This window comes from Phyllostomus hastatus, unplaced genomic scaffold (assembly GCF_019186645.2).
Source record: "Phyllostomus hastatus isolate PE091 unplaced genomic scaffold, TTU_PhHast_1.1 phas_contig_40, whole genome shotgun sequence".
NCBI lineage: Eukaryota > Metazoa > Chordata > Mammalia > Chiroptera > Phyllostomidae > Phyllostomus > Phyllostomus hastatus.
The window spans coordinates 82,388,825-82,410,760 of NW_025333872.1; the positions used below are offsets into that span (position 1 = coordinate 82,388,825).

Consider the following 21,936-nt stretch of genomic DNA (forward strand, 5'->3'; position numbering starts at 1 on the left):
TTCTGCAATCTGATATACATGCTCTTTTTTCTATTATACATGCACATAAGTAAACAAGTGCAAATGGCAGAAGATGGGTCATACTGATGAGGGCTTACACTTTTTGACTTGAAGAATATCAGAATACCACACCTGCAAGGCAAATGGATACATTTCTAACATTCATCAGAAAATTAGACGTTTTAAGCATAGACTTATGTTTTTCAATTAAATTTTTACAGCACATGCAAGTAATATGAATGTTCAAATATTTGATTTTTCAATATAGCAGCATTATTTACAAAGCCAAGAGCTGGAAGCTGCCTAAGTGCTCGTCGGTAAATGAGTGGATCAAAAAACTGGTATATTTACACAATAGAATACGACGCAGCAGAAAGAAAGAAGGAGCTCCTACCCTTCACAACAGCATAGATGGAACTGGAAAACATTATGCTAAGTGAAACAAACCAGGCAGAGAAAGACAAATACCATATGATCTCACTTGTAAGTGGAACCTAATGAACAAAACAAACAAATGAGCAAAACAGAACCAGAGACTTGGAAATAAAGAACAGACAGTGACCATAGGGGAGGGGGACAGTGACCACAGGGAAAGAAGGGAAAGGGTCAGCAAAGGAACACGAATAGAGGACTCATGGACATGGACAATGTGGGGGAAGGATTGACTACGGGAGTGAGGGGGCATGTTGGGGGTGAGCAAAGGGAAAGAGGCAGGACAACTGTCACTAAACAATGATTAAACAAACAAACAAACAAACAAACTTGGAACATATATTTTTTAAAAGATTTGATTATCTACAATGGCAAAATGCCCCAAATGATGACAGGTTTACTATTTCAAATGGTTCTATCAAATACCATTAAACATTTTGTAAAACACTTTTTAAGTCCCTACATGGATTAAATTTATATTATTTTTCTACTATGAGGAATCATTATTTATTGCCCAAGAAAGGAGTTAGACCCTAGAAGTGAAATCTTCATCACATTTTCCTCTATACTACTTCAAACACAAGTTCACCACCACAGATTCAGACCTGATCCTGTACATAAGAAAAATTCCCATTCAAAATTTGGTAAGACAAAACATATGGAAAATATAGAGCTCTTGGAATACTTTTAAAAATAATTTAGAAAATAAAATGGTGCAAAATGCTATAACTATAGTGTATAGGTAATGTTTCCTCCGATAATCATTAAAGATGCAGATAAACCAGGCTTTCTTCAGCAATCTTCTTTTTATTCTGCGATGGCTTTAAAGATGGCTTTCTGCACCAAAACTGACCATATTTACTCACACTGTGTCCCATTGTTTTGAAAAATTGTAAGGAAAATGTGCACACAGTTAATTTATTTGAAGTTGAAATACACAGTTGTTCTATTTTAAGAAACGCCTGATGTTTGAAACACTTCATTTGTCAGAAGCTTAATAGAAATACTTCCCAAGTATGCAATGAAGCCAGTAATAAAATATTAGTAAATGAAAAAATGTACTTGTTCAAAGCCCATTAACTATTTTACAGCTATATAGAATCATATAAAGATTTAAGACACGTTCTAACATGCAAATAGTTGAATAAAATATTTGCTTTGGTATCAAAAAATGTTTCATTAATTTTTATTATTCTCTTCCCCCCATTTTTACATAACATGCACAAAATAGAAAAACAAACTTGGGGATAAATTATGGTTATAAATGTATCCTCATGGGTGATGACCAGAAATGCAAGCAATATTCTTATCCTAAGAATGATAAAAGTAAACTCAAAAAACCATTCTATTTTTTTTTCCTTTATTGTCAGGTAACCTCTACATTTCAGGGAGGAAAATGTTAAAATTTTTCTTTATAAAAAGAAAAGTGAACCTTGTGATCCCATTTTTACTTCATTAGTACCATTACAGAAAAACATTTTCACAAAATATGTGTAAATAAAATTTTTCTAAAATATTTAATGAATGAATATCTTTCAGTCTTGAAAATTAAATCAACAGATTACCTAACAACATTATTCCCTTAAACCTTAAATTATCAGGACTTTCTACCTAAAATATACATATGTTCCTTAGTTTCATATACATACATAAAACAATACACATGTGTATGAAACTAAAAGGATCTTGCAAGATGTCTATATCTTGCCATCTTCATATGTACATTTCTACCATCATCTTAATACCAGTAAGAAAAAAGATTGTGCGTTGAGCACAAGGATTAGCCTTGGTTCCTTATTTTAATGGATGAGTCTTAAAAGGTTTATAACATACCCAAAGTCAATAAAAAATTGTGTATAATATCTTGCACCTTTCTGGTGAGTGGAGCTACAACTTTCCCAACGATGGGAACAACTATTGAAGATGAAAGAAAGCCACAACTGAGTGGTGGTGGGATGGTGGGTGCAGGCACCACGGTGTGGTAGGATTTCTAAATCCTACTTTTCCATGGCTGAATAATCCTCATTATGTTTCTTAACATCTCTGAGCCTCAGTTTGCTAATTTTAAGAATAAAGACAATAACTAGACATATTTCAGAGGTATAAGTTCAAGGCCCTGCCAATGTGTTCATATCATCAAGTATTTTTTTGTGTGAAATTTGCAACCTTGTGTATTTTTTTAAGTGGAGACACCCCTAACAGTGTAACTCATATCCTACCCAAAATTGGATCCTTCCCTTTTTCACCTCAGGAGTTTTATTGAGGATTAAGTTTGATAGTACATGTAACGATTTAGGATTATGTCTAGAACACAGAAAATGTGATTAATGTTCATGATAATTATTTTTACCAACTATCACAGGCAATTTGCTTGTGTTTATCCTTTCTATTGCCACATAAAATTGAGAATTTCATATCTTAAATAGCACAGGAGAGAGATGTTTAGGAAAGGGATTCATACACTAACCAAGTTGTTCTTTCTACCCAGCAAATTTGGAAAGAGAAATAGTATGAAATATATTAATCTGAATGTTAGACTTATTAATCACACTTAAGAAAAAATAGCTTTCAAATTTAATCTTTTTTATTTTAGTGAAAAAGATTCAAGACACTTACTCAGAAAAAAAAACTATCTTACCATGCAGAGTAAACTTGCCTTGTCACCTGGCTGTCACAAAAAAGAATAAGTAGGTGGTTGAATTCACCAGAATTATACAAATCTTATCACAGCTATACAGGATCATTCAAATACCTGGGGATTTACCAGTGTATTCAAAAATGGCCATGCCAATCTCTGAATCACAATTTTACAAGTTAAAACATATGATACCTATTTTACATTTATAATGAAAATCATATTCAGATGATATCTATTTTACTATTTATAATATAAATGTCCTCAATCCTAGAAGTTACAGATATGTCATTTCTAGAAATTATGCTTAATCACACAAAGAATCACAATAGGTATTGGCTTTTGATTAAGTCTACCTTTGGATTTTCTAGTATCTTATTCAAACAAAGGAGATACATGCATGCACTAAGTATGAATAAAATTCACCAGAAAAATGGGACTTATATTTGAAATATTAGAAGTTTGAATATTACCCTCATTGAATCACTGAGTCAATATAATAATTTCCTGCTTTAAGCAAAAATAAATTTAAGGTAACACTAGCATTGGCTCTAGCAACAGCTTAAGTTCTGAAAGAATTTTGGTTTATATACATGTAAGATTGGCTTTTGAATCACTTTTAATGTTATATATGTATAATTTAAAATTCTGTTTAGAGAAAAATGCTAGCTATGTTTGTCTTGCCTTTTGTAAGTCAATCATGACATTGTCTAATGAATTAGCTCAGAAGTATTGAGAAAGAGAAAGTTGCTTAGTTTTTTTCTGCTCACTAGAAACAGAAGAGCAAGTTAATTCCAGGCAGTCAGTTGAGTGGCCAGCATTACAGTGCCATTTCCTGCTTCATGATGTGCCCGTTTTGCAAAACAGAATTGGTCACCACGTTCTTAGCATTGCTTTTCAGAGATGTCATCCGCACTGCAGAAGAGCTGACTAAGTAGCTGGTTGATCTCTCTGGATAGGACTTCCTTCTACAACAGAGCTGGCTATTGAAATGCCTCCTGAAGCTTTCACTGAGTAGATAAAGAGCAAATGGATTGACACAAGAATTGCAAAAGCTCAGAATCCGAGCAACTAAGGTAACAATCATGTGGCCTAAAGATGGGTCAATCTTGTTATAGTTGAAAGACCTATACATGTAGAGGATGTGATTTGGAAACCAACAGAAGACAAAGCAGCCCACGAAGACAAGCACAATTTTTGCCAGGCGTTTCCGAGTTTCCATCTGCAAATACAAGGAAATAGTCCCATTGGTAAAATGAAAGTGGAGCCAGCCATATTCGAGACATAATACAAAAGGAGTAAACTTATTATAGCATGCAAACATTTCCAAAAATACAAAAACTCTTCATATTCCTCAACAACATGATGATTTTAACAGTTTGATTAATCCTATTGTGGTCACTACACTACTTCCATTCATAATATTTGACAGCTTATTAAGACTAGGTGGCACATTATTAAAAAATGACTATGTCTCTATGGAAAACACTGTGATCTTTAAAAATTCTCTTATTTTTAAATATTTTTCTTTAGCTTAAAGTTATTGTGTTTGTTACGGGTACAGAGCTTGTTCCCCCATAGCTCATGGATGGGGGAAGCAGATGATATGACTTAAGATAATTTCATAATGAAGACTAGTTTAATAGCTGTGCTACCACTTGGGGGCAGGGCGGGCCTGACTTTAAGGGTGTATCCTGACTTGTGACATAGCCAGGGCAGGTGGGGGTCCCCCTGGATCACGGAGTCATTCTTGCCCTGACTGGGGGTGGCAGCCAAATAAATGTAAACAATACAGGAGAACTGGCAACTGTAGCTCATTGTGGGAGGAGTCAGATGAGGTTATGCAGGAGGCTTTGAGTCAGGATTTAAATGAAGGGCAGAGAGCCAGGAGCGATTCGACCACTGTTTGAAAGGGTGTAGAAGGAGCCATGCTGCCAGTAGTGAAGTAGCAGCTTTGCAGTTTGTAGGGATTCAGCCATGTGGCTTAGAAAGGAGCAGGAGAGCCATGAGAGAGCCATGAGGCAGCTGGTAGTGAAGGTAGGTTCCAGCATGCTCCTGGTAGTGAGATAGAGTCATGAGGGCTGTAGGAGCTGGTCCACCGTGGGCAAGTAAGAAAGCAAGCATGCTGCTTTGATTGTGCCTACTCTAGCTGACTCAGAAACCGCCAAAGACTCTGCCTTGCAAGACACTGACCTACTGCCTTGCATACCCAGGCTTTATCTGGACTCTTGAGACTTGGAACTTTCCTGAACTTCATCACCATCCAGTACACACCAGCACATGTTTTCCTGGACTATTACATGGAGGCTGATGACAACATACCACAGATTCTGAAGGAGGGAGCAGCTGGGTGATGATGGCAACTTTGGCACTTTCCAGAGAGACTGGAGAACTGTTTGTGCAGCTGCTTTAAGATAAGAATATGGGGCAACTATTGGGTTTGCTTTTGCTTATAGTCTTTTGGGGAGCAAGGGAAGTGCTGGGTCTCGTGGGAGAACAGGGCTCCAAGAGGAAGTGCTCTGAAGCCCCACAAGGTTAGAATATTGTGAATAAAGACCTGTCCCTTCCAGCATTAATTGTTGGGTCATTCACCAAGCCACCATGTGGGCAGGCCCAATCTGCTCAGTTACATGTTCACTTTAATTATAAATCACTTGTTTGTATTAAATCCACTGAGGGGCCCACAGAATATATTCAATCTTACATTTTTTATTTTCTTTTTTAAAGATTTTATTTATTTACTTTTATAGACAGAGGAAGGAAGGGAGGAAGGAAGGAAGGAAGGAAGGAAGGAAGGAAGGAAGGAAGGAAGGAAGGAAGGAAGGAAGGAAAAGAAACATCAATGTGTGGTTGCCTCTCACATGTCCCCCACTGAGGACCTGGCCTGCAACCCAGGCATGTGTCCTGGCTGGGAATAGAACCTGGGACCCTTTGGTTTACAGGCCAGCACTCAATCCACAGAACCACACCAGCCAGAGCTAACCTTGCATTTTTTTAATCAGAATATATTAAATAGGTAAAATACATTCATTAAAATAAGGTATAATTCTTTAACCCTTACTACACAAAAAACCCTTAAGATTTAAACTCCAGACTCACATAAATCAAAAGCATCTGACCTAATTGTCAATCCTATACATTTTTTTCTTTTCATAAATTTACATACTATGTTTATTGCTTTATAGGCAGGTCTTCAGGAATGCGATAAATTGACACAATTCAAGTATAGGACATTGATCTTTTCAAATCTAAAAACCATTTTCTTTATTTTTTTTAATTTACTTATTTATTTTTAGAGAGGGAAGGGAGAGAGATAGAGAGAGAGAGAGAGAGAGACATCAATGTGCGGTTGCTGGGGGTCACAGCCTGCAACCCAGGTATGTACCCTGACTGGGAATCGAACCTGCGACACTCTGGTTCACAGCCTGTGCTCAATCCACTGAGCTATGCCAGCCAGGGCAAAAAACATTTTCTAATATCTAGAGTCCAAGGTGAGCTGATATAAGTCTGATTTTTTTAAATATTTACATAAGGCAACATCACTGTGAAAACAATTTATCAAAAGATACTGATAATATTGCTAACAAGAGACATAACATTTTCTGAGCTTAAACTAACTAGATATGAGAGAAGAGACTGGAAGTGTTTGGCAATCATACAGGACTGACGCTGGGGAGCAGCAGTGAATGGTGACAGCAAAGTAGGGGCAAGTGGAAGGAGTCTAGTTTAGGCACAAGAATGTGGTGCTCCAGATGTTTCCCCAAGGCGGAAAGTAGGCGACCTGGCAGCGCTAAGAAGGTCAATGTAAAATTTATATTACAAAGCAGTGTTCTTCCCTGCAGGTGGGGCATGGGGGCAAGCATTCCATGGCAATCTATACTTGGACATTCAAATGAACAGGCAGGCTGTTAGCATTGAGATTACTTCTCAGCAGATGTCAAGCACAATTACTCAGCCTGAGGTTATAAGTCTCAGTAGGGAAATTTACAAAATAAAGGCAGGACTAAGGCCTTTAAATAAAAAATGATGGTGGAGAGGGTAAGAGACACTCAACTTTAGAGACCAGATCAAAAACTCAAACACCCAAACTGAGATAAAAATTAGATCACAGGCTCTGAATTTAAAGATTACATGAAAAGTAAAAAATATATGACCTGAACATTTTTGCTTCTAGGTGCCCTATATTTAGAAAATAAATCTACTTTACCTAAGAATTTCTTTAATGATTAGTTAACCTTTTAAGACTTTGAAGCAGATAAGGATCTCTCCCATTGATGTGCATCAATAAATGGAGGTTACCTTCCAAGTAAGAGACCTGGATGGGGTTCTGCTGTGGCTACAGTCCCCAAAGCCCCAGCCTGTGCCTCCATCTACAACACAGCAAACTTTAATGATCTGAAATTCAATGTGTCTTCATTCAGATTAGGGAAGAGTCACCCAGAACCTCCCTGTACCTTTGGAAGAAGTTCCCCACTAGGAGTGCACATGAAACTTGTCCCATAAGTACAGTATTTCCATCTCTTTGTGAATTAATGTGGTTTTTCCTTAATTTAGTGCTTCATATTCTTTAAGGAAGAAAAAGTATGTAATGTGTTACAGTTTTTAAATCAGTATACAATCTTCATGAGAAAATCTATAAAGCTGAGTTAGACCAAGAACGACTCCAGCAGCAGCCTTTGGTTCCTCTCCCGTTCTGCTGCCCAGCTCCCAGAGCCTCCCATCCCGACATCCCACCCAAACCTCTTTCCCAGACCCCAGGCAGTTTTCCTACAGTCCGTCCCTGATCCCAGACTTCCTGTCATCCTCAGTGGGCTAATGAGAAAAGAAACAAAAATTAAATAAATCTATACTTCAACTGCGAAATGTTTCTGTTTTCTTATGTGATTCTTTGCATAAACATTTCCAAATAAAAAAATTCTTCCAAAAATGATAATGGTCGTAAGCCTAGAGGGACAGAGAGGCAGGGCCTCAGTGAGCCTTTACAAAGCTTTGACATGGCCACACATTAGAGATTCCCAATGTCCCTTCTAGCTCAGGCCAATGCATGTCCCTGTGCCCTCTGACTCAGTTCTAATCATTTCTGGTTTTGAGAGTCCGTGAGATTGAACACAACACAGCAGTACTGCAGCTGCCCAGGGCACCTCCGACACACACACACACACACACACAGCTTACCTGTTTTTTGGTATGTTCATTGTATTCTCCAGGAAGATTGTGTGCACTTTTAATTAAGGTCTTTGCAATATGATAATAATAAATGCTAATGATTGCAAGGGGTATGAGGAAATAAACAAAAAAGATGAGCACTGAATGAATCTTTGGATGTAATTCATCAGTCTGAGGGTAGGGTATGCACGCTGTAAAGCTGCCATTATCCAAGCTATGAATTTGCACCACCTCCGAGAACACCGCTTCGGGAACAGCCAACAGCACGGAGATCACCCAGATACCCACAGCCTTCGTGCAGGTCCACAGCAGCGCCCCTGATGTCTGGACGTCCATGGGGTTTACAATGGCTCTGTACCTGGGAAGACAATATGTCTCAAATTACTCCGAGGAAAGAAAGGGAGGGAAATAGAATGAGAGAGGGAGGGCAGGAGGCAGGGAGGGAACTCTTACTTGCCGAGAGAGAGAGAGATGCCAACACCCCACCACTCCCTAACTGTTGTGCAGGGAATACCTAAGGTCCCTGGTTTCTCTGTGTGGAAGTCATTTCTCTGCATATTAACACAGAAGACAGGAGGACAGAGGAAAATATCTGAACTTGTCATTTCCCAAATGGCAGTAATTTCCTTATCATTTTCACAAGGTTTTTTTTTCCCTAAATCTACACATATTACAAGTGTAACCATTTATTGAATACTTTCAATTAAATACTTTTAGTTTTGAAAAATCTAACACTACTATAATTGTTATAACATACAATAACCATAACATAGAAAATGCCCACAACATACTATTAAATTTTACATTGAAACTTTTTTTTAACTTATAAGCTTGAGTCACCCACCCACTTTTTTCCTAAGGATATCAGTAAATCTTAGAGACTAATCCAAACTGAGTTTTTCTCCATAATTTGATCATAAGGACCAAAAGAAATGGAATAATATTCTGTCTTTACATTTCAAATTTATTTTGTGTGAAGACCTCATGGAATTCTCTTTCCTCCCCTCGACACGGTCACAGTGGTAAAAGGCCTCCAGCACTCACCGGCTCCAACAGGGCAAACCTTCCGCAGCTGACTCACGTGCACACGCTACGGCACTGATAATGCAATCAAACCAAAATGGTATGGGAACCCCAAATTATTTTTTATGTGTCGCAGAAAATACTTCAGGTTCCAGTATACCTAGGAGGTTCACAATATGCAGTTGAAAGTGATTTTAATCAAACAAATCTGAGGTGTTATCTCTGATAGCTGCTGGAAAATCACTTACAGTCTTTTTCTTCCTCTGTAAAGTGGAGATAAAAAACACCTCCCTCATAGCTTTATGATTAGAAGAATAAAATGTGCAGAGCACCGGTTGCAATGCCTGGCGATTAGCAGACACTAACCGTGTCATGACTCTGTGCCTTCTCCTTATTTACTGTTCATTTAATCTGGTGTTCTGAAAATCCAGATATTTCAAGCTGTATAAAAAGCAGTGAAGGTCTTCTGAGGTTCTATGAAGATGCCTTTCATTTTCCACAAGGAAGGAAGAACTCCCAGCCCCAATCTCAGTCTGAGAAAAGTCTCCCTTTCTCTTTGGGGACTTGAATCAAAGTGCCATTCCCAGGCCTTCTATAGGGAAAAGGTTATTTCCATTTTGATCTGGGGGACCTTCCCATGTGAAACAGGAAACATGGAAATTAAAGCAGAGCAACAGCAAAGGGCCTCAACACCAAATTAAACAAAACAGCACACATCCTGCATCTTACCCAGACTTCACACAGAGCACAACTCAGTAGAGACGTTCCCTTCTATTTTGTTTAATTGTATATTCTTAAGAAACAAAAGAGCATAATCAGTAACTTAAAGCAAGCTACTTTTTCTGCTTTTTAAATTTTTTATCAGATTAATAATGTTCAAAGGGGTTTATCAGGTTTTTGAACTCAGAAAGCAGTAAGAGTGCTATAAAGAAACATAGAAGTCCCTTGTTACATCTCAGGCCCCACTCCTGTGTTAAAACAGATTTCACATCATTTTCTCCATTATTCTAAGAAATGAAATTCTTCCACTGTCTCCTGAATCAAATATTATAGACATTAGTTCTTGATACCCTGCTACAGTAATTGAAGATTTTCTCTCTACTACCTCCAGTCTTCCCAATTCCCAACTTCCCGGTTTAGTAAGTTACATTATTTACAAAATAGTCAATAGATGGCAGCTACGGCTAAACAAATATCACTCACCGCAGAGTTAAGTAGTATATTATGACATTCTTTTTTTATATATTCTTGGCTCTGATTTTTCTGGGGTTGTTACTTGATAATTTTTTTGGTTGTAAAATTTTCCATTTACTTGAATTTGATTCTTTTCTAAATGTTATTTTACCACCTTCCCGAATAATCAGAGTCCCAGTTTTTGAATCTCAATTTTTCTTCTTTCTTAATTTTGTACTTTATCAAACTCATCTACACTTTCTTTTGGGCTTTACTTTCTAAGCTGTCTTACTAGCTTTAGCTTCCTTTTTTTATGAATTGTTTATCATATTTTTAAATTCTAGAAGTTCTTTCTAGTTTTCTATTTATTCTATAGCTATGGAACTAATACAGAAAATGTTTCGTTTTCTTCTCCTTCTAGAATAGTTCCAAGTTTTATTTTTTGTTTGGTTACTTTATTCTGGAACCTCTCCACAGAAGTTAGATATTTACTGCCTGACAATTCATATTTAAGACCAAAGTACTCAAAAACTGATTATAAGCTCTTTCGCACGTGGAAGAAGCAGGGAAAGCAGAGAAATGGAGTAAGGGGTCTGCTGATCACTAGAAATGGACTAGTTAAACTAGCCTTCCCTTTTACATTGTCAGAAACAACAAAGAATATTCTGAACTTTCCTTCATGGATTTACAGGGTAGGGGAAGGTCACTTCCCTACCTTCACTCCTATCCCAGAGGTAAGCACATTTGCAGAAGCACTATAATCATAAAGGATGTTGGGGACAGTTTAAATAGGAATAAAAATAATGACTGCCTCATCCTGATAATACTGCCACAGTGAGCCAGCAACAGATGCAGAATTTTTGCTTGAGCAAGAGTAAGAGACCTAGTAGGAGTGCAGAGCAAGGATAGAAAAGACATTTTTCAGTAGGGATGATTCTTAGTCACCTCCTGCCTGAAAGAGAAAATGGATCCCATGAATTTTTCAATGAATGATATACATTTGATCAAAAAGAGAGTATTCCAAATTCTATACAGCCCAAAACTATAGTTTAAACACAGGTTATTGAAGTGTCATTATTAGAACTAAACCAGAACTTACATCTGTCAGATAATATGTTACACACCAACCCATGTTTCATGTGCATCTTCAAAAAAATAAAAAGCAAAAAGTAAATATACATATATATATAGTGGAAAATTAATATGGACACTAATATGAACATTTTTAATCATATTTCCTTTAAATGTTTATGAAAATGTAAGACTGAAATATTCCCTCAGTATAAAAACTATCTCATTGAATTTAGTAGCAAAATAGGTATGTATAAAGAAGTTTTTTCTTTTATATAGTCTCCGAAATCTATCCCTAATTGAGAACTAGAAACTGGTCAATCAAAATTCATATAAAGAGAACATAATCCTTTTTTTACATATTAAATATCAAGAAATAGATATGCTTCTTCATTAATGTCTGTTTGAATCTTGCTTGTTATATCTATATACGGTCTTAATTTAATATAAAGGGATCATTAAATTTAATCATATTACAAAATATATAATGAAAATGAGATAATTTTATTTTATGTAAAGTTATCAAAACACCTCAAAATCTCCACCTATAAATTTCTGCAGAGCTTTCTAGTTATACTACCCATAGTTCCTTCTTTCGACCAAACTTTCACTTATCGTAAGCTAACAAAGTCCAAGTGTGAACTACCTGGCAAGTTGGAGACAAGAGTGCTGTGGAAGCAAGAGAAAGAAAGTAATAATTTCAAAAAACAAGTGTAGGCCTCCGTGTCAAATACTCTAAAAGCAGAGGTAAAGCTTCCTGAAACAGAACCTGCGCCTTGCTCTCTGCTCCATCTGTAATGCATAACACAATGTCCCGGCCCCGGTAGGTTCTCAGTAAACGTGTACTGAGCTAATAAGGAAATATGGCCTAAGCAACAAGGAGCTGACTTTATTAAGAGTGGTTTTCATGGACTGGGATGGCAGTTGTTGGCATTTAGGTTTCCTTGAGTATGGACGTGAGAGATGGAGATGGCCTAGCCTACTGATGCCCAGGGTGGGCCAATCTTCAGACTCAACCAGAGAACGGAAAGCAAGATAGAGAGGATTAGACAGCTTCCCAGTCTTCCTGGCACAGAGTCCCCAGGATGTAAAAGGAGAGATTCTGCATTTTTATCAGATTTCCGGGTGATTCTGAACTTAAGTCAGGTTTAGAAAGCGCCTTGGAGAAGACTGACGGCGGCAGTGAGCGTCTTCCCACGGGCTCCCTGAAACGGGTGCGCGCTCAGCATCGCAGAGAGCATCAGAAACCCAGCAGAAGTTCAGTGCTTGGAGGATCAGATGCCTGGCCTTTACAACACATCATGTCACATTTTAAGGGTATTATATCCTATAGGGATGAAACTTATTCTGAATGAAATTGCTAAATTTATCATTTAAAACGATCTACCATTAGCACACAATAGGATGGCTAAAACTATAAGTAACCTTACTAAAAATATTGCAATATGTGGATGTCATATTTTGGACATGGAAAGGATGAAAAACACCTTTCTCATTATTGAGGGGTCAGCTGTTCTAGTTGTTCTTTACCAGAACAAAAATCGCTTTGTTCTTAACTCATTAAAAAGCATGGCTTAAATCGCACAAATGTTTCATAATGAGGAGAGTGATAATGACAATTTATGTTGATGAAGGCAACAGGTTGGAACTAGTCAGTGTATGATTAAAGGAATTGAGAAAAGGCTGTAGGTGATAGAGAGATTATCATCATTAATTTTACAATAAGCTCACTTTCCTCTCCTCTTCAAGGACTATTTTCTGAAAATGAACTGCATGTGTGAATAAATACTGATATCAATTAGTGAGTCATGTGTCATCTTGGCACACAGATAATATACTAGAAGTAGTTACACAGCAACCCACAGTTTAAGAGTGCTTTAATTATTTCACTTGATATAATAGTCCTGTGCTGCAAAACTGTTTAGTGTGCCCACTTTACAGAAAAGCTCACTGAGATTAAGGGATTACCTGACATTTGAGTGATTACAGAGCTGGGAGCATATGCTTCAGAACTCACTCACCTGCTGTGAGGAGAAATCCTGTATATTTTAAACTGTAATGCAACTGAAGCATTAAATGCTTTATCTACTCTACCCAGTATTAGACATTTGATCTCCTGTCTTTTTAAAGCCAATGGTATTTTTAACTGGAAAGTCTTAACTTACATCTGCAATTATGCTTTCTTAATTTAATGATTATGTTTACAGTAGAGAAAGTAATCCTCAACAGTATCAGCAAGTAATGTTTCATATTTTTCAGTTATCTGTAAAAACCGCATTTCCATTCTATCTATACAAATATCTATAATCATTTTGAGGTTGTGCTTATTTGGCTCTCTCTTAAAATGTGATTCTTTTTCACCCTGGCTGCTGTGGCTCAGTGGGCTGAGCACTAGCCTGCAAACTGAGAGGTCACCAGTTCTATTCCAGCCAGAGCACATGCCTTGATTGTGAGCCAGGTCCCTGATTGCAGGTGTGCAAGAGGCAACTGATTGCATGTTTCTCTCCCTTTCTTCCTCTCTCCCTTCTTGTCCCCTTAAAAAATAAATAAAAAATTTTAATGTGGTTCTTTTTCAAAAATTACTTTGAATTATAGCACAATTAAAATTTTAATTTTCAAAATACCTACCCCCAAATTTCCACAAATAATAAACATTAAGAAGGCCTACATTAGAAGTTAAAAATATTCTTAATGAAAATCTTTATAAGAAAAAAATAAAAGAAATCAAGGGGAGTGCTAGGGAGAAGTGAAGGTTTAGTGTTTATTTCCACTTCCCATGAAAACCTATAAGTAACTGGAAATAGAAAATACTGCCAAGGCCCTCAATAAATCAGCAGTGTTCTCAGGAGTAGGATGTGGACCTAATAACATTTAATAACAGTAAGTTGAGATAGATCATTAAATTTGAAGCTAGCAAAATTAAACTGGATGATTTGGGGGCATGAACATGAAAATAAACATGATCATGAAAACAAATGATAATAAAGAAAAGAAGAACAAACAATAAAAAATAAAAGAATGTTTAATGAAGACGTGTCCTTTTGTATAGAAATTAAACAAATAAATTTTGGACATACAAGGCTGTCAATGTATTTGGGATGAGGTTGACATTCTCAAAAGAGCTGAAAGTAATCTACCAGTTACATACAATATTATCTGAAACCTACATAAGACTTTTGACATTGGTGAACTCTCCTGAGCAATCTGCAATTGAAAGAGCCAAGGTAAGTTATATTGGGTTTCGGAACACACCAATAAGAACTGTACTTCTGGTGACAACCAATAAGGAAAGTGTTGAACTTTACTTTCTGACCTCGTGGCTCACCCATAACCGATGGCCCCCTATTTAATTTCACTACAGGCAAAAGACTGAGAGGTGCACCTTAGAGGGTCCTCTTTTTCCACCGAGAAGTGTACACGATAGAACCAGCATAAATGAATAAATGAGAGGCTTGCCTGAGATGTGGTCACGTGGAATAGTGGGACAGGCAGAGCTCCGGAGCCCTGAACTGAACATCCAGCTGCTTCACCAGTTATCAGTGCTCCTTGTTCTCTTTGGGTCACCGTTTGCTCAGCACTCAAAGAGGAGGCAACAGGATCCCATCTTAGAACCCTAAGCTCTACAGTGGAAAACATTGTTTTTATTTTGCAAATAAGGAAAATACTGATTTATGGGCATGTCTTTTGGGCCATTTGATCATTTTTTTCCAACTTGAACATTTGGACATAACAGATACAGGACTAGCACCCAGATGCCATAAACCCCAGCCTGGTACATTCTCTCTTTCTTCTTTTAAGATTTTTATTTATTTATTTTTAGGAAGAGGGTAAGAAGGGGAGAAAGAGATAGTGAGAACATCAATGTGTGTTTGCCTCTCGCATGCCCCCTACTGAGGACCTGGCCCACAACCCGGGCATGTGTCCTGACTGGGAATCAAACCAGTGACCCTTTGGTTTACAGGTCTGTGCTCCATCCACACACACACACTGGCCAGGGCACATTCTCTCTTTATTTATAAAATGTATCCCAAAAGTTTCAGATCAAGGTAGATAATCTCCAAAACCTATAAAGTTTTATACATACACACACACATGTGTGTATATATACATACATATATATGTATATATGCTATCTATATACATACACACACATATACACAATAGTGTGAATATTGTGAGGAGGTGCAGCACCTAATTCAATGCGTAAATTAGAAAGGAAAAGGAAATAAACTAGAAGTAGTTGAGACTAATGAATAAAATATGTCTGATTATTGGAGTCAAATATAACAAACTTTAAATAAATTCAAATTAACTAATAAATTAAATGCAGATTACAACTCATCCTGTTTCTATGGTGATGTAAAAATAACTGAGCACTTGCTATGCAAAACAAATTGTCCTTTTGCGCTGACAGCTAGAAAGCTCTCAGACAAATCTACTGTAGGACTCACATTTTGTGAAAGTAGGGGTGACTTCGAATGTTTCAACTTTTATTTGCCTATACCTGGTTTTCCTCCCCTTTTTATTCCCATTGTGCGTTATTTGCATGTTTATCTTTAAGATGCCTTAAATTCTTCTGTAGCAAGTTGAAAATAAATAAGTCATTATTCTGGAAACATGGGTTATCTGTAGGGTGAGTGTGGACTATTCTCTTAGATATGTATGGCCAGGAGACTTCTTCAAAAGAGCTCAAAAGCCCACTCTGAGAACCACTCTCAACCCGCACTGAGAGGCAGGGTCTTCTCAGCACTCTGCTGCCCAGGGCTATGGACCAAAGAAAGCAAAGCCAGCTGTTCCATCAGGACCTGAGCTCCAGTCAAGGGTGTTGATGAGCAACCAGCAAACAGATAATGGCATGCCCTTTCACCACTAGACAAAGACTGATTAAAAAAAAAAAAAAAACTTCCTAAGGCCTAGAGAGTGTTAGACCTGAGGCCCACATTTGCTCTGTTTTAATATTTTAATAAATAATTATACTAAAGAAAATATCTGTCTGTATTGCTATAACATGCATATAATGTTGATGATTCAAGGTTTGTACCTAACAGCACTAGCTCAATTATGGAATTAAATGTGTTTATCCTAACTAACAAAGAAAGGCTTGAAATTAGTAACACATTAGCACTTTGGTCTTAGTCAGGTGCAATATTATTTTTGCATTCAGTTCAACATTGACTATTTAGTATCAGAAAAACAACATAACCTGATGCATTAAATTAATTTCACTTGTATTCTTTTATAAAATTTTAGAATTTAATTTATAAATACACTTTAGTTAAAGTTGTATAAAAAAACAGAATAAGGGATTGATACCTAGTTTTACATTTGTAAATACATAAAATGATAAAGTTTACAGTTTAGCACTAGGAATCTGTGGGAATTTTTTGCCATAAAGGAAAAAGGAGAACTCATTCTTAAAAGTTATTTGCATTTTAATTATGGGATTTAGAGGCAAAAGGTCTTCAAGAGTCCAAGAAATAATATTCTATTTGGAATGCAACTGTGTTAGAGAGTGAAGTTGTCTATAATGCCTGTCATAAGTGAAGTGTGATTTATGGGGATTTGCCTACTCAGTATCACAGCACACTGGTCCCAACAGTGGGGCGGTGTGTGTGTGTGTGAGTGGGTATGCAAAACTGGTAGAAATGATACAACACAGAATATGCAAATATTGTTAATTAGCTACTTGATGTGAGCAAGCAAAAGAGGTACGCTTTTGATACAGTAACAAAAATCCATCAATATAAAACTGAAAAGTGAACTGATAGCGCCATTTCAGACTGTACACTGTCCCTCCTCACGTTCTGCTTATGAAATGTGTCTGAGGTGCATCCACAGTGGACACAAAAGAGCTTTCCTAAGGATGAATCAGCTGAAATTCCTCAAAAGAACATGGAAAGTCAAGGATGAATACTCAATGCCACCACACAGTGTCAGCCACACCACCCTTGTCAAACAAGGTAACTTAGGCCTCAAGGTAAATGGTATATTTCTTATTTCAGTCTTGCCATCTGGCACTGTCATCAATGATAGCTAACATTAACTTTCTACTTCACATTGGGATATGCCTTCCAAAAATCTAATTATCTTCCTGTTTCTTTTTCTGCATTACTGTGATCTCTATTTCTAAATTCTCTAACTTTATATAAGCTACCTCATGAAGACAGAATATTTAGTGTAGTTTAACAAACAATTGAATATGTTGTTAAAAACTCTAATAACAGCTTTTCTTTAACTTTCCTATTGCTACAACTGCTACTTCATTTTGAATTCAAGGTGTTTCTTTTACTTTGCTGTTACATTCATGACATGCTTTCATTCTTGAATCTAATGAATAAGCTTTTGCAATCATTTTTTATTTACTCTTGGTGCTATATTTCAAATGTAATTTTTTTTAGTCTGCCATTGAACAGGAAAAAAACTAGTAATTTCTTATACCTGGGAAAGTAATAACGTGGCTTAATGGTGAAGATTGTAGGCTTTGAACTGGTTTCAAATGCTGGCTCCACTACGAAATCAGGAAAAATGTTGCTTAATTTCTAGCCTTCGTTTTCTCTACTGTGAAGTGGTAATAATGACAGTGCTTACTCCACAGTATTGTGAAAATAATAAACTCACAAAAACCTTAGCACAGTGCGATGTGCTATGTGCAATGCCTTATTCTTGTTTCCAAGTCCACAAGAAAGTAAAACATTTGGTGAGACGAAGTGAGAGGAGGTCAGGTACAAATCAGCACTCAGATTACCATGTTCTGCAAGAACAACAGAGAAGTGGACAATATAAAACAAAACATGCCCAAGCCATTTAAGTGATACTGGAATGTATTGTGTGATTTCAACACCAGCGATTCCAGTTCCTCCATTTAGATTTCCCAAACGCACACTGACAGGCAAGAGTAGCCTCTGGACCCAGTGGAAGAGGAAATGCACCTTTCTTTTTCTTTATTATTAAAGTAAGTATCCACGCTTTAATTGCAAAGTACCTGATGCACACATAATGAACTGAAAGTCAATACATATGTGAGGAATAACACTTTCTCCGACTTTTGTCGGTCAATTTGCCTGCATTTGTCCACAATAAGAAAGAAAAGTGCTGTAGAATAAACTCAAGCCCTGAGTCTTGTTACTAATGTTACCTTTCAAAATGAAAGCATAACAACAGTAATTTTAACTAGTGTAGTGGTAACTATTGATTGTTTTATTCTAACCCTTACCTAAAATTTTTTTTAAAAACTTTCAATTCAAAATGGGTCCCCTAAAGAAGGGCAGTTAAACTGAAAAAGTCACATTTTAATTATGGAATTCAAAGAAAACGTTTCAAAAAAGATCATAGAGATCATGCCAAACAAAATTAGGTGGCTAATTTATCCAAAGCCACTTATTTTTATAGGAATGTGGTTCTAGAGAAAATATTATACAAATTTAAAAATCAATAATATTCAGTTTAAGAAGACAATAGCTCTCAACTCTCCACTGAATATTGTCTTCCTTTACTGAAGACTAACAGTTAACACCAACGAGATAAGGGTATTGTTGCAAATACCAGGAAATTCAGATGAATTCAGTTTTCAGTAATAACCTAACATATAAATTAAAGAGGTGGTGAGTGACACCCTCTTAATCATCCAAGTTAAACTGTTTATCTAAATAGTTTAAGTCAACACCCCATTCACATGGGTATGAGACTACAGCTTCACGCAATGATACCCGATTGAAAGTCACTTCAAATTTGGGCATGCCCAATTTTGCCTCACTCCCACCCAGGCATCCCTCCTGCTTCAATGCCCAAAAGCATGATGCAGAGAGCCTTCAATAGTGTCACAGGACCCGAGATTCGCCAGCCTGGATTCTTCTCCCAGCTCTGCCAGGGAACTTCCATTCCCTGGGCCTCAGTACCCTCACCTGGAAAATGATGCAGTGGAACTACATGATCTGCAAGGTAGAGCTAAGGACACTTCCCACTCTTAACATGTATGTAAGCAGATTCCATATCTAGGGTGTGTTTTTACAACACTTTTAAAATACGAATAGTTGGTACCTACCTGTTTGTGACAAAACAAACAACATATCACTTGACTTTAGGTATTAAAACAAAAAAAGTGTGAAATCATGTGTCAGAACATTTACTATTCTAGTTGTTTTTGCTTCAACTAAGTAGCAGAATTTAGTTTTTAAGTGTAAATGGTGTTTTCCCTTACTTGGAAAAAAAATCAAAATCAAACATTTCCTTAATATTAAGGCAAACACTCTTACGTATCAGGTTGTTAAGCTGCAAAATAAGGAAATGGCACGTCTAAGGTTTTAAGCACACAGAGACAGCTTCTACAAGGTAGCTACACTGTTGCCCATTTATTCTGTGGCTTTTCTATGAAATAGAAGATTCCCAAAGTGTGTGGAAGGGAAGAGGAAGACTAGGATATGCAATTTTAAAACTACTTTCAAGCTAATGCAATTTTAATTGTTTTAAAAGTAACAATTTTGATGTTTTTTTTTCAAGCTGCACATCTCAGTCGGTTTCATCATCGTTTACTCTAATTCCCAGCCACACTCTCTTCCTCTGCTCCTCTTCCCCCTCTTTCTCCCTCCCTCCTCCCCAGGTGCTCTCCCCGCCCCTCCCCACCACTTTTTAAGCCACTCGACCGCTACCTGCGCCCTTACCTGTCGGCGCTGAGTGCAGTGAGAGTGAACACGGACACGCCGACGGAGGTGAGCTGGATGACGGGGATCAGCTTGCAGCCCACTTCCCCGAACATCCACTCGTCAAAGAAGTAGCGCGAGGCGTCCACCGGGACGCAGGTGAGCAGCAGCAGCACGTCCCCGGCAGCCAGGTTGGAGATGAAGATGTTGGGGGCGCTCCGCATGGCGCTGTTGGTGACGAAGATCCTCACCAGCATGATGTTGCCCAGCAAGCCCACCGCGATGATGAACAGATAGAGGGACGGGATCACACAGCGGACCACGAAGTCAGCGGTGGTCCCCTCCTCGGGGGCGGGCAGAAAATCCCTGTCCGAGAGCCCGGGGAAGAAACCGCTCTGATTCTCGCCGGCCGTCTGGGAGAGGTTGCGAAGGGACTTGGGGGGCATGGTCTCTTTTCCAGGAGAGTCCGCTGGAGTTTTCCTGCGCCCAGGTACCTTGAAAAGCGGAATTCCCTCCCGCGGGGAACGCGTCACACCGCGCGCGCCCCGGAGGGGACAGGCCGGCGAGAAAGAAGTCTGTCCCCACTCTCCGCTCCTGCACTTCTGCCAGGGGTGCGTTGGCTCCTGCTGGCTCCGAATTTAAAAAATAAAAAATAAATAGCAAAGCAGCTGCGTCCTGTTCCAGTGTTCACTGGTTTGTTCTCGTGTATACCTAGGGGAGAACAGCTCTTTTTGTGAACGAAGACGTACCCTCCTGAAACTAATGGAAGCGCCTGCCCGACAGACCGTTCTTTGGGAGGGGAGGAAGTCGTCCTGTCGCTGTCCAGCGGACCGCGGCTGAAACAGGGGAGCTACCGCGGGGCGCCTGCTACTTTGCACATAGCAGCGCTTTGCTGTTGTGTCTGCAGTTCCCGTTGTGTTGTGTGGGATTGGAGGGGATCCCAGGGCTCTCTCGAACACTGCATCCCTGCATACCCGCCTCTGCGCAGGAGGGGCCCAGGCCAGAAGTTTGCCAACCTCTGAAGGCTTGGAGGCTGGCAAGTCTCTGATGCTGTAACCCCGAATTTAGAAGAGAGAATGAGTGACAAAGGATAAAGTAAATAAATGGGATTCGCTCTCCACTCTTCTTCCTTGATCCACTTTTCTCACCCCACCCAAATTTGGAAACTTTTTCCTACAGCTGGCATATTATTTTTACATTTATATTTTATTTAAATGTAGCATCCATAAAATGTACAATTCTTAAAGGTATGGCTCAAACTAGCCACCATTCAGCACCTACAAGCTAACCATTGTCTCTATGGTAAGCAGTATTGGCTCTGCCTTTTATCATCTAAGATTAGTTTGCTGCTCTTGAGTATTTGTGAGATTCACTCATGCTTTTGTATGTCAAATTTTTCACCGCCAAATAATATTCCAGTACAAATACACCACTGTTTATTTATCCCATTTAAGACCATTGACTTTTGGATTCTTTATAATTTAAGCTAATTTGAATAGCATTTTTATAAATATTCTCATGTCTGTCTTCTGGTGCATATTTGAATCCGAGTGGATTTGCTAGGTTACAATGGTTATGTTCAACTTTAACAGAAATTGACAATTTTTCAAAGCAAATTTCAACTTTTCTTTTGGAGACTTGCTTGACACTACTTTTTAAAGCTAAATGTAAGTATGCCTATGACTTCGTAATGCCATCCCTAAGTATATACTCAATATATTTTGATATACTATTTAAGTAGGATGTCCCTAAGAACAAAATAACTTCCCAACTTAAAAACAATAGAGTTTAATATGAGCT

The 21,936-nt window shown here is 38.0% G+C and overlaps 1 protein-coding gene across 1 annotated transcript; it reads right to left on the reverse strand.

Annotated features, from left to right (window-relative positions):
- Window positions 1-3,887: 3,887 nt before the first annotated feature.
- NMBR (neuromedin B receptor) lies at window positions 3,888-20,582 on the reverse strand. Its single transcript, XM_045844133.1, has 3 exons — window positions 20,158-20,582; window positions 8,243-8,591; window positions 3,888-4,289 (listed from the first exon to the last, which is right to left on the reverse strand). The coding sequence occupies exons 1-3, from the start codon at window positions 20,580-20,582 to the stop codon at window positions 3,888-3,890; spliced, it is 1,176 nt and encodes a 391-aa protein (XP_045700089.1).
- Between the last annotated feature and the right edge of the window lie 1,354 nt (window positions 20,583-21,936).

Excerpts from the sequence above, each read along its gene's own strand:
- NMBR (XM_045844133.1), bottom strand. The coding sequence starts at position 20,582 with ATGCCCCCCAAGTCCCTTCGCAACCTCTCCCAGACGGCCGGCGAGAAT. Across the intron at positions 8,592-20,157 it reads ACTGCACTCAGCGCCGACAG|GTACAGAGCCATTGTAAACC; the intron begins GTAAGGGCGCAG and ends TTGTCTTCCCAG. Across the intron at positions 4,290-8,242 it reads ATGAACATACCAAAAAACAG|ATGGAAACTCGGAAACGCCT; the intron begins GTAAGCTGTGTG and ends TTGTATTTGCAG.